Here is an 18,252-nt window from a genome sequence, read left to right as displayed (position 1 = left end):
GGCAAATATAGAGGTGGTCAGGGCGGGCCATGGCGAGCCCGCTGGCGCTCATCTTTGCCCAGGTGTACTGTCGTGCGTCAGCGTGGAGGACCCGCCAGGCGTCGACGAGATCCGCCGCCTCCACCACGGTCCGCAGCTTGCAGGCCGAAGGTAAGTGCGGTTCCGGCCCCGTCCGGTCTAGCAGCACGTCGACAGTACAGTTGAAGTCCCCGCCCACGAGGAGCAGGTCGTCCTTCTCACTGGCATCACGCAGGAGGTCGCCCAGGGTCTCTAGGAAGGCGACCCTCTCTCTCCCGTCAGTGGGTGCGTAGACGTTGACGAGGAGCAGGCTCTGGTGTGCCAGGGTGACATGGACGGTCAGCAGCTGGCCGGGGACGACCTATCGTGCCACCGCCAAGTCGTACCGCACCTGCGGCAAGAGGAGGGTCGCCACTCCTGCGCTGAGGTTGGTGCCATGGCTCAGGAACAAGAGATCTCTCCAGGTGGCGTGCCAGTCGGCTTGAACGTGAACGTTCTTATTGATGTCTTATTGTCTCCTGGAGGAAGGCGATCGCCAGTCACTTTTGCTGTAAGCCCTCCAGGATGGCCGTCCGCTTCACCGGGTCTCTGCAGCCGTTGGTGTTTAGTGAGGCAATTGTGGTAACTGCCATGAGCAGGAGAAGAGAGAGGAAGGGTAGGCAGGGTACCGGCGGGAGAAAAAGGGACAGATCCAGGCAAAAACCGCAGAGACAGGGGAAGGCCTAGCGTCGCCCCACACCTCCCTCACCCGGGTCACCAGCTTCTCGAGCCGGAAGGCATGTTGACGCATGCCTGGGTCCCAGTGCATGAGCCTCGCCGCGTCACTAGCGGCACGGACAAACTGCGTGGGGTCTGGACACCATTGCTGGATACTTTCGGCCACATTCTTCTGGCCCTTGGTCTGGTCCAAGAGGTTGAGGAGGCCTCCATAGCTGGGGGCCACCCAGGGGGGTTTCTCCAGAAGGAGCTGGATATTGCCAACCGAGAACCGGCGGGGCTGTACTCTGGGAGGGGACTTCCCGGTGAGACCGGTGAAAGTGCCCTCAAAGGCCAGGCTCCCTAGCAGGCCCCCCTCTGTATCTGGGTCGAGGACCGTCTCCGGGAGATCGATCCCCATCCGCTTTGGAGGGCAGATGTCATCCCACTCCCAGGGCCGCTTGCGGCGCTTGGAGGGCAGGCACTCCATCTCCCCCTCATCGGCCTCAGTGGGCAGGGGAGCGGGCGGTGGGGTGGCAGGACCCTCTGCTGTCTCCTGTGCTTGCTGCTGCTCAGGAGGCAGGCACTCTCCCCCTGCCTTGTCGCTCACAAGCCCCACTAGCTGGGATGGGGACGAAGGGTTGCCAGACATCTCTGGGGCACCCTCAGTCGTGGCCTGAGGTGGCAGGGCTTCTGGGGGGGGCAGGCAGGGTGGGCTCAGGTTCCCTGGCTACCTTTTCCTCGATGCTGTCCGAGGCAGGCCCCAAAGGGGCTGGAGCTCCTTTAGACACTCCTTTTTGCCTCTTGCTCTTGACCTTTTTGGGAGCAGTTGGCACGTCCCCTGTAGGGGGCGGGCCAGGTTGCTTGGGGTTCGCCACCTCCGGGTCCACCACCTCGGCAGAGGCAGGGGTGGAGGGAGGTGCAGGGGAGGTCTCGGGTGCTCCACCTGATGGGGCCCCAGTGCCTGAGACGCCAGCCACCCCAGGTGGAACTGGGACAGGAAGGGACTGGGAGGACTCCCCAGCCCCTCCACCGGGTGGGGCATCAGCCACTACAGGGGCGGGAGAACCCTGGGAGGATGTCGTAGGCCCCCTCCTGGGCTGCATGCCAATGCCAGAGGGGTCGAGCCCCTCGGATGGAGCAGGGGTGGAGGGGGGCTTGGCAGATCCCCCAACCCCACCCTTTGATGAGGGTCCCACACTAGAGGTGGATGCACCATCCTCCTGGGTGGGTACAGCAGCCGGTGCCCCGGCTGGCTGCCCTAATGGGCACTGGGCAGCTAGATGGGAGCTGCCGTCGCAGCGGCGGCATGAATTCCCGCCCTGGGAGAAATACACCACGTAGGACCTCCCATCCAACACAAAAGTCAAGGATGGAGGCAGTTTCCGGGTGTCACCCGTGAGGAGCATGAATGCCTGCCTCCGAAAGGACAGGATGTGTCTCAGCTTGGGGTCCCTACTCCCCATGGTCAGCCTGCACCAGGGGCTGGTGAGGACACCATAGCGCTTGAGCACGTTGGTGAGGTCCCAGTCTGGCAGGTGCGGGGGGACGTTGGAGGCCACCACCCGCACTGCCAGGGGGTCCAGGGGCGTAACCAAGTGGTGGACCCCCAGGACTTCCAGCCCCGCCGCACACACCTCCCTCACCAGGCTGGGAGAACTCAAATATACAATGGGCACTGAATTGACCCAGGAGGTGTACCGGACGCTCCAGCGTCCCAGCAGGTCTGCCAGAGGTCTGGCGCAGTCCTCCACCCTGACGTAGAGAAGGGCGTGCACCCGCAGGCCATGGCTGAGGGGAAGGTCCGCAGAGACATCCCCATGCCAAGTGCCTTGGCTGCTGGCAGCCATCCTGGGCAGGAAAGGGTTAACTCTCCCACAGGAGGGAGAGGGAAGGAAAAAAAAAAAAGCCTCGGGTTGAGAAGACCAAGGTAAGGGGCCCTGGGGGAGGGAGGCAGCATGAATCAAAGGGAGAACTCAGGCGGGGGTGGGGGAGGGGCAGAGGCAAATGAGGCTGCCAGAGCCCAGGGGAAAAACGCTCAGAAAGCTGGGGAAAGGGGCAGGGAGGGGGTCCCCAAGCACAGGCTGGGGAGAGGCAAGGTTTGGTGGGGTGGGGAGAGGAACAGGGAGGCAGGGGGTGCGGGGGAACATGCAGAAGGCACCTGAGCTGCAGGAGCTCAGAAGGGCTTCACCTGTCGGCAGCCATCTTGAAAGAAAGAAAGAAATGAAAAAAATTAATAAATATAAAAATAAATAAAATATAAATAAGAAATAAGTAAAAATAAAAACAAACATTCTAAAACATTATAGAAGAGTATGAAACACATTAGAAGGACACTATGAAAACATAAAAACATTATAAAAACATGGTAAAATCATTATATTATAAAAATGATACGAAAAACAAAATATAAAGCATAAATATTGATATCATCTATACACTTCTATTTCTACTCTATATTCTATTTACTTAAATTTTATTTCTTTTTATTCTTTTTACATATCTACATCCATCCATCCATTTCTAATCTTGTCTGTTATTATTCCTTCATTCTTCTCTTATTCTATGTCTTCTGCTTTTCATTCATTATTTTTCGCTTCTTCTATTTTTGATCTTCTCAGTCTTCTGCAGCAGAAGAAAGAAGAATTTTGGTTTTGACCCCTAGTCCCAAAACCACCTTCTTCACCTCCCTCCTATGGGATACAAAGTTGGTAGGATATTTCTGACATTACCTATATATTACTCGGGATGCAGCGTGTTATGCAGTGCCTTCCCTTGCTGTTCCTTGCATATCTGAAATACAATTATAAGACATGTGAAAGTTACCTTGAAGTACTAACAAGAGGTGCCACACCCAGTCACCTGCGAACTTACCATTTGCTGCTGCTGCTCCTCATTCTCCTCCGTGGTACTGGTGGGTGTACGTGGCATGGGGGAAGGATGTAGAATATTGGTGGTGGTGTGTGCACCACCAACACCACGGGGTACCACAGTATGATAGGCATTAGGGTGGGGAGTAAGAGCCTTGTTCATCCATTTTCTTTTTTCTGTTTAAGGACTACATTTCCTAGCATCCCCCGCAGTCATGTCTTGGGTTGGTTTCCACAGAGACCCCTGCAGCAGCTGCACTGTGATGCCGTGAATACCTGCCCAGATGTGCGTGGCTGTAAGCGTGGCTCTGTGCAACTTTGGGACAGATATAGCTGGCTATAGTCCCCACTCCCCACCCAGCTTGCTGTCAGACCTGCTGGCAAGGCGCACGGCATGTCATGGAGCTGTATCACCAGGAGCGGCATGGCACGTAGTTGCATCACAGCACATCCAGAAATAACTGTATACAACTGACAGCTTTATTTTCTTCCTGAAAATATTCTTCACACTTTACTTGGGTATAGCATTAAAAGTATAATCAAATAATAATATTGTTGCAAAAACAAAGTTGTAAAAATATAAATTTGCCTCATCTGGCTTTTATAACTTGCTTACAAAATGAATAAATAGGTAAACTAGGTAACTACAAGTACTTGTAGACATGTATGGATAAATAAATATAAGGTAGACAACCTGCAGAAGCAATATAAACATGCTTTCATTAATTTATTCTATATTCTACCCTATTCCTATTCCATATTCTAATATATTCTATATTCAATATTATCTATTCTATAAGTACTTTCTATTCTATATTCTATTGATCAATTTTTTTCTGTTGTATGTCTATTCTATTTCTGTGAATGTATTTCTATTTGTATTTCGGTGTCTATTCAGTTATTACTTACCACTTTACTTTTGAACTGTCTGTATTCCAGTCTTGATAACTGTCCTCATCTGACCCCCACGCCAGAAAGCTGCAGACCCCTGCAGCTTCATACCAACCCCCCCACCCCGCCTCCGCCCAACCTGTGCCAAGGAGCAGTTTTATCAACACTTCAGAAGACATGGTCCATCCAGGGAAGCTAGGCTAGTTAGGGTTGTGAATCTGTGCCAGGTGTTGGGCTATGAGTCATGTGTGGGTACTCTGCCTCCCCCCACACACAGGGCTTTGGGTCCGGGGCCATAGCTGGCAGCCCTCCTCCCCTGCCCAGGCAGCTACTCCCTCCCTTCCCCCCATGCCCTGCTGTAGTCACCAGTGGCAGCCATGTACTCATCCTTCAGGTAGCCATGGGAAGCCCAACCAAGTACCCATAGTCACCGGTTATGAAAAATCTACACCACATCCAGAAGGAACTGTATAAATTATAATACCTTTTATTTACAAAAGCAAAACAGAATAAAACTTTTTCCCCCAAGAAAAACAGACAACTAATAAAAAACAAGAAATATAAATTAACTGCATAAAAAAAAAATTCCAGTGCACAAAGGCAGCATCACATCATCTTTGATGTCTTATTGTTCCACAGGGGAAGAAAGAAGACTGGTTTGGCCCCATGCTCCCAAAACCACCTTCTTGGCCTCCCCTCTATATGCTACAAAATCCGCTGTGGGAGATTTCAATACCTATTTATCAGCCTGGCAGCAGCATATCCTGGGGGAGAGATCTAGGACCATGTGTCCACCATGCATGGATTTTCCGGAAGGCAATTATAATTATAGGAGCATCACAAGTTACCACTAACATGGTAACATGTGCCAAGTCACACTCCCTCAATGGCAATCTTACCACCTGTGGCACCTGCTGCACCTCCTGATGCACAGGTGGGTATTAGGATGGGTGCTCTTAAGGGACGCAGGCATGGTGGGGGAAGCAGGACCTGATTCACCCACCACACTTTGATGTATTTAGATAAACTGATGGAGAAATGTGGGAGGCTGCCCATTTAACTCCTTGATGCCAAGGGCATAATACATGGCTCTGACCTTCCCTTTACTGTCCCATGCCTCGCAGATGGCATCTGAATCACTACCTATCACTCCCCTGCCCCCTAAATTGGGCTGCACTCAGCCTTTGGCCTACCTTGGCCTCATGTGTCCTTAGACGTGACAGGGCTTCACCCCCCCTCACCGGGGCCTCAACTCCAGCTTCTCCAGTCAGCCCATGTGCAGTCCTTTAGGCCCCCTTAGGCCCTACTGTACACAGCCACCAGTTCCTACTCCACTCCACCCCCTCACTGGGGCCACTACCCCGCCCCCTCACTGGGGTTTCTGGGCCTTATGTCCCTTGGGCCTCAGGTGTCTATTGATGTACCTGGGCCCCTAACTCAGCCTAGGGTCCACTCAGAACTCAGGTGTCTGTCAACATGCCTAGACCCTGCCTCAGGCCCCACTCAATGTCCCTGGTCCCTGCCTCAGGCCCCAGTCATTAGACTAAGACCCTGTGGTTTCCTGTTGGGGTGGATTCCCCTAGCCTTTCCCCTCCATGGGGTACCCACAAGGCAGTGGGGGCTGCGGCTTTCTGGCACCCCATCCTCACCTTTCACTGGGGAGGCACAGGTGTGGCATTTCCTAAGGACTTCCCTGCCACAAGCTGTCTCACCACACCATCCTCCCCAGCAAGGTGCAGTTTCAGGTCATGCCCTAGGACCAGGAACCTCCTCCATCCACATAGTTCCTACCCTTGACCTCCAGGTGTTCTGGGAGCAGCAGTACTCTGGCTGGGAATTGTTGTTCCTTCGGCTCCCTGCAGCAACTGCCTACTCTACTGCTTAGGATCTGCTCTTATTCTCTAGCAGCCAGACCCTTCTCCAATCAGGCAGCCTCCTGATGGCCATGTGACCCCCCCCAAAAGGTCACTGCAGTTACCCATAGGCTGCTCTGCTGCCTGCTCAAGCCCTTAAAGTGGCAGGGACCCAAAGGGCCCCTCAAAGTGCTCTGCCACAGTGTGTAGCACCTGGCATCTGAAGAAACACACTACAACCAGTTATCGAAACAGGGTAGCCAACCTCTTCCCCCGCATCTGCAATTCAAAACATCTGGTGGACAAAGGGGTTCATTACATGTCTTTGACTGCATTTTTGTTTGCACTGATAAACCCATGGATACAATGTTTTAATTTGTGGTGATCCAAACTAAACTGTCTGGATGACTTTTATTTTAATGCACCAGGAAGACTGTTAAAACATCAGGAAAACCCGCACATGCAAACTGTAATGATGCTGGAACGTAGAAAGGGCAAATTTTGTTATGTGTACAAGCGCCCCATGATTCCAAATTACAGAACACACTGTTGAGAGGAACAGCATTAACTATAAAGAATGGATTGGCTGAGATGATATAGTTTGGCTGGAATGATATAGTTGGAGTTGGTCCTGCTTTGATCAGGGGGGTTTCTAGATGATATCCTGAAGTCCCTTCCAACCCTAATTTTCTATGGTTCTATGAAATGCTTCCAAATAGCAAGGTAACCTGAACTCTGTAGGTAAAGGATCAAAATGACAACTACTAGTACAAAATAAGTATACAACCTAAAAGAGCTCAGGAGTCTGGAGACAGATTGACTAGGAATGGAAACATCATGATCCAGTATATAGACAATAAAAAGTAACAGGAAAGGCAGATGGAAAACTGAACAGTCTATGTATAATAGTTTTAAGGGATATGGAAAACATAACTACTTCTTGTGATAGCTCAGGCATTGGTACATGAAGAAAAAACAAAGATACATGCAGTGATTATACATGAATTCCAGTGAAGTGAAAGATGTCTGCAGTGTGATTTTAGAAGATCCATGAACCCTCATTGTATGTGCACTGCAGAAGAAGACTGCCATATTTGTTCAACTGCCATATTTGTAAGAATGTTATTATATCAGTGACAAATCTGATTTAACACAGATTGCAGAGCTAGCTGCAATGTTATGCTAGGAATACTGAAAAGCAGATATATTAAACTCGACAAATCTGAGCAAATGCTAGGAGATTCAAGGAGTTAATAGGCATGGTGCCATGGGAAGACAGACTGAAGGATAAATGTACCCAGGATGTCTGGAAGCTACTAAAGGGCACAGTATTGGAGGCCCAACTAAATACTGTTCTCACACAATGGAAGCACAAGAATAGCAAGAGACCAACGTGGTTGCACAAGGAGCTTCTAGGATGCCTCAAATGCAAAAGGAAAGCATAATAAAAGCAATGGAAAAATGGGCAGGTCACTAAGGAAGCATAACAGAAAATAGCAAGAAACTGAAAGGACAAAATCAGGAAGGCAAAAGTAAAGAATGAGTTGTACCTGGTGAGGGAGGTTAAAGACAACAAGAAGAGATTCTATGAGTATGCTGGCCAGAAAAGAAAGACTAAGGAAAATGTGGGTCCACTGTTAAATAGCCAGGGTGAACTTGTATCAGAAGATGCAAAGAAGGCAGAACTACTCAACAGCTACTTTGTCTTCACAAAAAAATTAGGCTGTAACTAAACAGCTAACAGGATTGTTTGGATAAGGAAACAGATAAAGTAAGGGATGACATAACAAAAGACAGTCAGGGCATGTCCAGGCAAGTGCTGTAATGTGGTATGTGATACCACAAACACGTCTGCAGCACCACATACCACACAACCGTGTTTTCTGCACTGCCTGAGCATGCGCTGTGCTGGGTTTTTTTTTGACCCCTGGACGTCCAGGGGTAAAAAAAAACCAAACAAACAAAAAATAACCCCATTGAACCCACCCCCACAGTGCAACACACGGTCAGGCAATGTGCGCTGCTGAAAAACGGAGCTGGGCTGCCTGAAGCCGTGCTCCAGTGCTGGCCAGGCTCTGTGTGGCAGAATCACCGTGGTTGCAGTCCTGAGAGGTCCCCAGGATCCCAGGTTAAGGCTGCCGGGGCCAGCCCAGTGCTGGCCCCAGCCTTCCCTACCCTACCCAGGGCAACTTGCTATATACCAAAGCACGCATGGTGCAGGCATTCCCTGGGACTAGTAGTGGTAGCACAAGGTGCACTGCTGCTACTTGTCCCTAGGGAACCAAACATCCACGCACATCTGGACATGCCCTCAGAGAGCTTCTGATGGATCTGAATGAATTTAAATTGGTAGGACCTGAGGAACTTCACCCCAGGGTACTGAATGAACAGGTAGAGGGTATCTTGGAGCCCTTGGCAACGATATTTATGAAGTTGTGGGAAATGGGCGAGATACCAGACATCTGGAAAAGGGCCAGTGTCATGCCCCTCTTTAAAAAAAACAAACAAAAAGGAAGACCCAGGTAATTACAGACCAGTTAGCCTCACCTCAATACCCGGGAAGTTACTGGAACATATCCTAAGGAAGTCCATTTGCAAGCATCTGGAAGAGGAACAGCTTCTCACAAGCACCAAGCATGTATTTACTAAGAACAAGTCATACCAAATAAACCTGATTTCCTCCTTTGACAGAGTAAGGTAGCAGGACCATGCCGTGAGGGCAGCTGTAACACACCCTGGTGTGGCTTTTATCCACAACCTTAACTCTGGTTCCTCAAGGACATTCATTTGATACTTTCTTTATGTATATCAACACATGCCATTACTTCTAGATGATACCTGTAGAGAGGGTTGCATCTCTCAGGGACCCTAACTGGCAGCCCAGCACAGATGAATTAGTCAGCTGGCCAAACCTGCCAGAGGTTCTATCCAGCAGCTCCACCCTGGCTGATGCACCAGCTGGCCACTCTTAAAAAGGTCTCCTGATTGGCTGCTGAGAGCAGCCTCCCCATTCAAGTCCACTTGTGGCAGCCAACCACAGACCAGCCTACAGTTCTCCCTGAAGGTCTGCTGTGGTAAACCTCTCTGTAGCTTGCGCTTTAGGTTTTCTGGTTTCTGACCATGCTTGGCTCTGCTTCTGGACTCTGGCTTTTTGGGAACTTTGCTCAGCTTGGGTAACTTGGTACCTGACTCCAAAACCCAGCATACTCTGGCCAGCATACTCCAAAACCCTGACTTGGACTCTGCTTCTTGTTTTTCTCCAGGATTTGGCAACTTGGGCAGTCTATACATGAGTCTGATGTGTTCTAGTTAGAACACTCTAGCACTGCTACAGCATCACATGTATTAAGCACCCCTGCATTTCAAAATGGCTGCAGGGGTGCTTTAACTAAAATTCATTGAATGACTACAAGAGCGTGAGGCATTTAACAGCTTCTCCTCTACAGCAAAGAGGAGAGGGCTTAAATTTTCATGCCATATTCCCATGCTAAGTACACTACCAGTCAGTGATAAAGAGCTATTCATCTTCCCCAATATTTTTGGCTTCAGTGGAGGTTTATAGTCATGTCCACTATGTATTAGAAATAAGATTTTTCTCAGAACTAGCTAGTACATTATTCATTAACTTGTGCAGCTCATTTTTTAAATAGATTTCTTCAGAACTTAGTGCTTTCCACACATTTTTTACAACAAATGAAAACATATGGCTCTTTGTGCAGAATCTGGCTTCATTCCCAAGTAATGATGCAGAGGTTTGTGATGTTTAATAACACAAAGAGAAGTTGCCCCCTTGGATATAGTGATAAATGTAACTAGCTCCTTTGAAATCTACATGAAAGGGTGAAAAGGATTTATTTTGTAGCTTTATATTGGTTTTATCTGTACTATATTTTAATTTGGTCATACTTTATATGAATCTTTAGGATTCTGTTTTTTGGACTCTAAAATGTATCCTATTTATGTAATTTCAAGTCTGAAGTATAAAGCCCTTTTCATGTCCAGTATAGTAATCCTAATGCATCTTCTGTCTTGACTAACAGTCTTTACAAATTGAAGCCCTGAATTAACAATGACATTTCCTAATGCATACGTGTTTTGTGCGTGACTTGTTCAGCAATATACCTGCATTTCTTACATACCAATGTATTTTTCATCCTCCTCATCTTCTCCCCGCTGTCTTAACTTTGTGTCCTTTTTAATAATGCTTGTTGATGCTGGTGCTGTTTCAAGTTTTTTTCCCTTTCCTCCTTTTCCAGCAGACTTGGCACTGGGAGACTTGTCCTTCTTGCCTGGAGGTTTAACTTTCCCTTTATCCTTTTCCTTCTCTTTTTCTTGCTCTTCTGCCGCCTGTCAAGATGAAGGAAATAAACTTGCATCTTAACCTAAACATGTGCAGGACAAATGGCTGACTAAAGTTTTAGTTTTTGAATACACTTATTTTAATGTTTTTCCTTCTTGCCCTTCAGCATTTTGTTTTGCAATTGTCTTTTGTCCTTCCTTTTATCCTCCATAAACATACCCTTCAGTTTATTATTTGCCTATAAAGTAACAATTACAAGACATTGTGTTAAAATAGCGGAGTACTATATAGAGGAAGCTAACCGTATGTTTTTTAAATCAGTGAAATTTCTTCAGGAATGATGAAGCCTCTAATATTTTAGCTAAACAGCAGTTAGAGCACTTACAGCAGCAGTACAATCTTCCATGACCTGGGCTAGGGACAGACATTACACATAAACCAGTTTAAGTGATCAGAAACTGGTTTCAACCTATAACAAAACATAAGTTCAGTGCACATAAGCCAGTTTCAAAATGGCCGAAACCAGTTTGAGATAAACCTGGTTAAATGTAGTATCAGGCTTACCTGATTGAGCTCAAACTGGTTTATGCAATGTCTGTCCCAGGCCCATTCCTGGTTTAAGTTAAATGGGAGTCCCCCAGCATCCCAGTATACTCTCTGGGCTGAGCTCTCTGCTCCAGCAGAGCAGCACTGGCCCCGTCCCTCTGATCCCTAGCTGGAAAAGGGAGACAGGGGTGGGGGCCTGCCCAGACACTGGCCCCAGGAAGGGGGCAAGGAAGAGGTTTATTCTCCGCCTTGCCCACCCCGTTTCCCTCTCCTGTCCCACCAGCGCAGACCTGCATGTCTCTGTTGGCTGCTCCAGTGTTGGGGGTGTGGCCAGCCCCAGCAGTAGCTTGAACTGAACTGGCCAGGGAGGGGGTTGAATTCCCCCCTCCCTGTCCCACCAGCACGGACCCAGGCCAGGGTCCACGTTGAGCTCATTGCTCACTGCTGCAGCAGCAGGACCAGAGGCACACTGAAACACCAGCCAGCATAGACCCTGAGGCAGAGGGGACAGGGAGGGGGTTATTCCCCCCTCAGCTCCCACTGCCCCCAGGAGACTGCAGCTAGGTCTGCCTGCCATGACCACCCCGCCTCCACTTGCTCTGTACGTGGGGCAAGTGGCAGGAAAAGCCGCCCCCACCAGCCGCTGGAGGGAGGGGGGAATAGCCCACCTCCCTGCCCCTGTGCCCAAGGGGCCCTGCCAGCCAGCCTCTGGCCAGGCCCTTGACCCTGCCACTGGAGCAGTGAGGGGGCAGGACCTTGACGGAGGCTGCAGCCCCTGTCCTGGTATCCACGGAGCACGAGTCTCTTTCCTGGAGCGGGGCAGCAAGTAGGGACCAGCACTGCCGTGGACTGCACCAGGCAGCACCGGGGCCCGAAGGGGGTCATTGCCCCCGCATTGCTACCACTGCCGTTTTTCTGTCATCATTGGCTTAGAGACACATCCCTGACCTTTCTGTTTAATACCTATTCATTAATTTGTCTAGTTCATTTTTGAACTGACTATACTATCTGCTTCTACAACTGCCTGTGGCAATGATTTCCACACATTAACTATGCACTGCATTAAAAAAAAAACACTCTCTCTTTTAGCTGTAAATCTGTCTTCTGCAAATTTCAGTGGGTACCCCATAATTCTGGTATTCTGGGACCTGGTGAAAAACAGTTCCCATTGACTTTGCTGACACCTTTGATTTTGTAGACCTCTATAATATTACCTCTCAGCCTTCTCTTTTCCAAACTGAAAAGTCCTGACATTTTTATAGGCAGACAAGGTTCTTTGGGTGAATCTGATATCTTCTTTGGATTTTCATTCTATCCAGGAAGAGCGCACACCAACTGCTGAAACTTCCTTAGCCTGATGAAGGGTTTTGAACCCGAAAGCTTGCTTAAAATTTTTTTTCCAACTATTTAAGTTGGTCTAATAAAAGATATCAGATTCACCCAAAGAACCTTTTCTGCTTATGTCCTTAGACCAATACGGCTACAACCTACATCCCTGAAACATTTTTATATCTCTTTTGGCATGACAGCTGTTCCATACCCTTCATCATCTTGATTGCCTTTCTCTGTACCTTTTCTAATTATACTATATCCTTCTTGAGATGCTGAGATCAAACTACACACAATATTCAAAATGTGGGTGAATCATGGATTTCTATAGTGGCATGATGTTTTCCATTTTGTTTTCAATTCCCTTCTTAATGATGTCTGAAATGTTATTGGCTTTTTTGGTCACTACAGCACATTCAGCTAACTTCTTTAGAGAACTGTCTATAATGATTCCAAGGTCTCTTTTCTGAGTCATAACAGCTAGTTCAGAGCCCAGCATTGTGCACATAGTTCTCAGCCAGCACTCTTTGGAAATGGTGCAGGCTGACTTAGCGCACACAGCTGTTTTACCACAGCCAGCTGGAAAAGCAGTTGTTCTGGTTGTGGAAATGGTTGTTTTAGTTCAAATTAGAAACCAAAGCAAGAATCTGTCCACCCTTTGTTCTGTAGGATCTGTCTGGCTCTAAACTCCTTTAGAGCCATTCAGGAATATCTCCAACAGCACATTAAACTTTCTTTTTCTTGGATTAATGGATTCCAATGAACAGCCAAGCCCTCAGATACCACCGCATTTGTACTGAAGAGAACACCCGGGATTGCCACCTCACCAATCTTAAAAACGGCTTTCACCCAGCAAGGACACTCGTCCAGAGAGATAGATTGCACGTTTGAAAGAGCCACTTCCTAGAGCCACCCATCCTAGCCTTCAAACAAGCACCGAACCTCGCCAACCTCATCACCACAAGCAAACTTCCTCAAGCCCAGAACACACCAAAAGGATCCAGACCATGCTATGACAAGAAATGCAAAACCTGCCAACACATCTCCACCACCCCAACTATTACTACACCCCACAACAGAGCCATCAGCATCCCAGGATCTTACAGCTGAACCTCCAGAAATGTAATATATCTCATCCAATGCGCCAAATGCCCTGATGGAAAATACGTAGGAGAGACCAAACAACAACTGCGCACCAGAATGAACGCACACCGGAAATCTATCAAAGACAGAAATACCCAGTTACCGGTGGGGGCACATTTCTCACAGGAGGGCCACTCTCTCTCCAATCTCTCAGTCCTGATCCTCAAGGGAAACTTACACAACACTTCCCAGAGATGAGCCTATGAGCTCCATTTCATCAACCTCCTGGATACTAGAGATCATGGACTAAACATAGACATTGGATTTTTGATACATTATAATCTGCCTGGCAACTGACTCCCCAGCCGAGCCCCTGGCTTCTTTACTTTTCATTCCATCCAGGAAGAGCACACACCAACTACTGAAACTTCCTTAGCCTGACGAAAGGTTTTTGAACTCAAAAGCTTGCTTAATGACTATTCTCCAACCATTTGGGTTGGTCTAATAAAAGATATCAAATTCACCCAAGGAACCTTGTCAGCATGCCGTTACAAATTTATTCCATTAATAGACATTTCAAGATTTTGTTTTAGTTTTTTGGACACTTAACCTAATGAACACACACACAATCACTTATACAATCATCAGTTCCATAATATTTAAAAAAAAACAGTTTTATTTGTTACATTTGGATTGCTTCCTAGAATTAGAGTCCTAAACACAGTAGTCTCTAGACTTATCTGGTTTTAAACAAAGTGCTCTGTCTTTAATATTGCCAGGGCATGAATAGTCATTGCATGTGTCATGTTTTAGTCATGAGACAAAAGTTTTTGCCCTACAAGAAACTATGGATGTACATGGCCCATGAACAGTGACAAAGTGAGCTGAAAGTATACTAGGAAAAAGACACTTTCCCTTTGTTCCAGAAGATCACCAAAGATTCTTTATGCAAAGCTCAGTACAGTCAGCACCTATATCAGCTACCTAATCCCAGGGGCATGCAGCAGGACCTGTGGCCAGTCGTAATGGTCAACAACCAGTAATCCTCACCTGCAAGAAGAGACACATCAGCACCACCTCAGAACCTGCTGCACATGCAGCCTATGAGCCCAAAATCCCACCAGCAATCCCTTCTGAAGCCCCAATGCCCCAGTGAGCACTTTGCAGAGGACTATAGCAGGTGGGGACAAGAGCTTGCCTCCCCTCCCCCTGTCCCAAGATACTTGTTGTTGATTCCAATGTAGATGGTTCCAGGCAAGGAGAAGTGAGAAGCCCACCAAGGGATGGAAGGCCTTTAACCCATGGCACTTAACACCCAAAGTCACTGCACCAGGTCCTGAATACCCTGGCGCTGTGGACCTTGCTCAACCAGCTGGGATTTACATGTGTAAAACATCTGAGGTGGTCCACAATGCTATGCATCACAAACAAGAAAAGAGCTTGCAGATGATGAACTCTCAGGCATGATGCACAGGGGAAAGGAATAGCTATGTGGGTGCCATTGATGGTCCCGGTGCAGTTTGGGACCTCTATACAGGCAAAAACAGCTATAACTTCCCACAGGTCATTAAGGCAGATGAAACATGGAGCCAGCACCTATCTGACTGCCGGGCACACATCTCACACTGCCAACTTACCAGCACTGAACTGGTTGGCTATGGATTGGAGGATGTGAGGGGCAGCAAACAATGGTGGCACTGCTGATGGTCTTTTCCCTGGCCAGGGATACTCTCATCCTGCAGGCTTGCTGATCAAGAATGGGGGCCAGCTTGGTGCAGATCTCCACAAAGGTCACCCAGAACACAGGGAAGTTCATCTATCACTGTTCATCATGCAAGATGATGCAGTCCCACCAGTTGCTCCTCATTTCTTTGGACAAGAAGTACTGCTCAAGTTCAGAGTTGTTTCTATAGCTCCCTGGATAACTTGTTTTGCTGTACAGCTTCCACCTCTCCAGAGTCAGAAGCACTGGCAGAGATGAAGACCTGGAGATAGTTAAAGATGTGCCTCTCTGGGTCTTCAAACATGTACTCTCCCATCAGACTGACATACACCCCGCCTGGCACAGATTGCAGGTGCTTATAGTAAAATTGGCTTTTACAGACCACAGGATTTGCCTTGATTGCAACAACTGGGTCATGAGCTCCCAACGCTGGGCAACCACAGTCCACAATGCAAGAAGCCATTACATGTCTATTCTCAGGTATCTCAGTGGTAGCAGTGGAAGTGGTCTGGAGATGTTGACTGGTTACTTTTGCTACAGTAGTGGAGGTAGGATTCCCAGCCAAGCAGACAATAGACGTTTTCCTTTTCACAAGGAAATCCCCATGAACCTCTAGAGATGGGGCACTGTGACACATGCTGGTATGTGTGTAACTTGGTGGCTGCCTGCTGCTGCTTGGAGTAACACTTGGAGGTGGCACATCCGTCTGTCTTGGTACTGCAACTTTTTAAAAATGTGGATCAACACCATGAAAATTTGCCCCACCACAAATGCTACGTGTGTCCAAACTGCCAGAGTTATAGGCCTTTCCTTTTGTTATTGCCGTTTCTCTTTTTCTATGTCATATTTTCTGTTGTGTACCTGACAGAGACTGCTTGGGTTTTGCAACAGAAAGATTCTAGCTGTTGCATTGATGTGGACCAATAAGGATTGGTTTTGCAAAGAGCTGACTGCTTTGTTGCATGTGATTTTGGGTACAGTCCATCCCACAGAACAGGCAAAGTCCATCTTACGGAACGGAACCAGGAGATAACAAGCTGAGGGAGGGCCAAAGATAACCGGGGGGCTAGAGACCAAAGAGCCTGGTCTTGGAGTCCCAGAAACGAGGGGTTCACCCTTTCTAGAAGCTATGCCTGGACTGGCTTCTGGGAGTACTTCAAGACACTATATAAGTGCTTCCCTGGAGAATCTGAGACAGACATTAGTATATAGATTTACAATTATCATAAAGTAAATGAGATAAAGAATTTTCAGCTTATTTACAGAGGACGAAAAGGATGAAAATGACACCTCTTGAAAGCAGTACTCTCTCCCTGACCATTTTGGTCAGCTTGTCTGTATCCCTTGGGGTGGCAATCTGTTCTTTTCCTCATTGTCTGAATGCCCATATTTGGCAGGGTGGATAAAAATCAAAGATTTTTTTAAAAAAATTAAAAAATTGGATTAAAAAAAAACCTGGATTTTTTAAATTTAAATCATCAGTAAAATACTAAGTTTCTCTCATTTAAAAAATAAGTTACAATTAAATCTCATCACAAACACGCCAAACCTACACTTACAGTCTCATAAAAATGAATTAATGCCTCTGTGTCACACACACACACATTGAGTTACCTCCCAATCAAACATGGACAGTCATTTCAGTTTTTCATTTCATGAAAATGGCTCTAGTCTGTCTGTCGAGCCTAACTACCAGCCCTTGCTTCTTGAAAGTTCTGGGATTTCAGTTTCTGTTTCTCAGCAGACTAAAGTCACACGTGCAAAGAAAGACACAAGCTGGATAGGATTGTTGTTCTGTGCTTAGGTGGTGGTGGAACTGGGCCAAGCAAGGCAGAGGAGTTAATTAAGACATTGTCTTAAAGACAGAGAGGCAATATAGGAACAGTGGAGTGGACTGGAAAGAAAAAGGGACGGCATTATTTGGTAGTACACACACCGCTTCCTATATTCCTCACACTTTTGCCACAAAAAACTGTCAGGGCTTCTGGGCATAAGAGAGACCATACCTAGGAATATTTTGAAGAAATTCCTTCCCTGTGTAAAAGAAGGAAAATGTGTCAAGTGTAATCAACGGAAGGAGATGCAGGGCCTAGTTTCAAGAATGAAACATCATAATGAAAACTGTTTATTGGGAGGAAATGATGTGGATGAAGATGTGGATATGTCTGAAAAACTGTGGATCAACTGGTTAGTAAATTAAATAATTCACTTTGCAGTGCATCATTCTTCAAGACTCTCTCTATGCTTTTTAGTATAAGTGTGATTTAACAAGTAAATTCCCAAGCTGTTTGCTATGTTGAATGTTGCTAGAAAAAAAGCTAATCATTATGGCCTGTTTAATTAGTTAACTAGGTTTAGAGTCTATCACCCAAGGTTACGGTACAGAAAGCTGGAGTAAGAGAAATCTAGAGTTGCCATTTGCCACTGGGTGTAATTTTCTTATTTTATATTACAGAACACATGCCCCTTATTTTGGAACATCATGATGTGGCCCCAGACCATAATGGTGATGCCATAAATCTATTCCCTATTTTACTTCAGCATAACTCAGCTTTCCCAAGGGAACCCCATCCTATACTTGTTTTCTCAAAAAACAGAAGTGCCAGCAAGTTCAATGGGGCTAACGCCAAAATTAAGTGCACTCAAAGTGCAGTCAGTCTTAGCTTTTTTTGGAATCTGATCTACATCCTTGCTGAAAAAAATATAAATGATTAACTGAATAATAGAGTGAGAAGAACTGAGAAGAATGACTATTCAAAAATCATTGTCTCAGGATCCCGTTTAAGCATAAGAGACTTTGTCTATCTGCAACAACTTCAGAGTCATCCGTTGGTACTGTTAGCAGCAGTGCTGCAAGTAAACATATTTCAGACAACAAAGTATCAATAGCAAGCAAAAGATTTCAGTCATCCAGTAAAACCACCACCATGGATGGGTTTGTAG

At 47.1% G+C, this 18,252-nt stretch overlaps 1 protein-coding gene across 1 annotated transcript in view; it reads right to left on the bottom strand.

Annotated features, from left to right (window-relative positions):
* LOC102383584 (sperm-associated antigen 17-like) overlaps positions 1 to 18,252 on the bottom strand; it is a gene marked incomplete at its 3' end in the record, with an annotated part of 368,781 nt that overhangs the window by 192,084 nt on the left and 158,445 nt on the right. The window contains exon 7 of the mRNA XM_025193226.1: positions 10,468 to 10,675. Within this exon, the coding sequence (XP_025049011.1) occupies positions 10,468 to 10,675 (208 nt within the window). The remainder of the gene's footprint in view (positions 1 to 10,467; positions 10,676 to 18,252) is intronic.

The sequence above is a fragment of the Alligator sinensis genome, unplaced genomic scaffold (genome assembly GCF_000455745.1).
Source record: "Alligator sinensis unplaced genomic scaffold, ASM45574v1 scaffold819_1, whole genome shotgun sequence".
Classification (NCBI taxonomy): Eukaryota; Metazoa; Chordata; order Crocodylia; family Alligatoridae; genus Alligator; species Alligator sinensis.
Note: the sequence above shows the minus strand (reverse complement) of the source record. Positions and strands in the feature narration are given on the sequence as shown.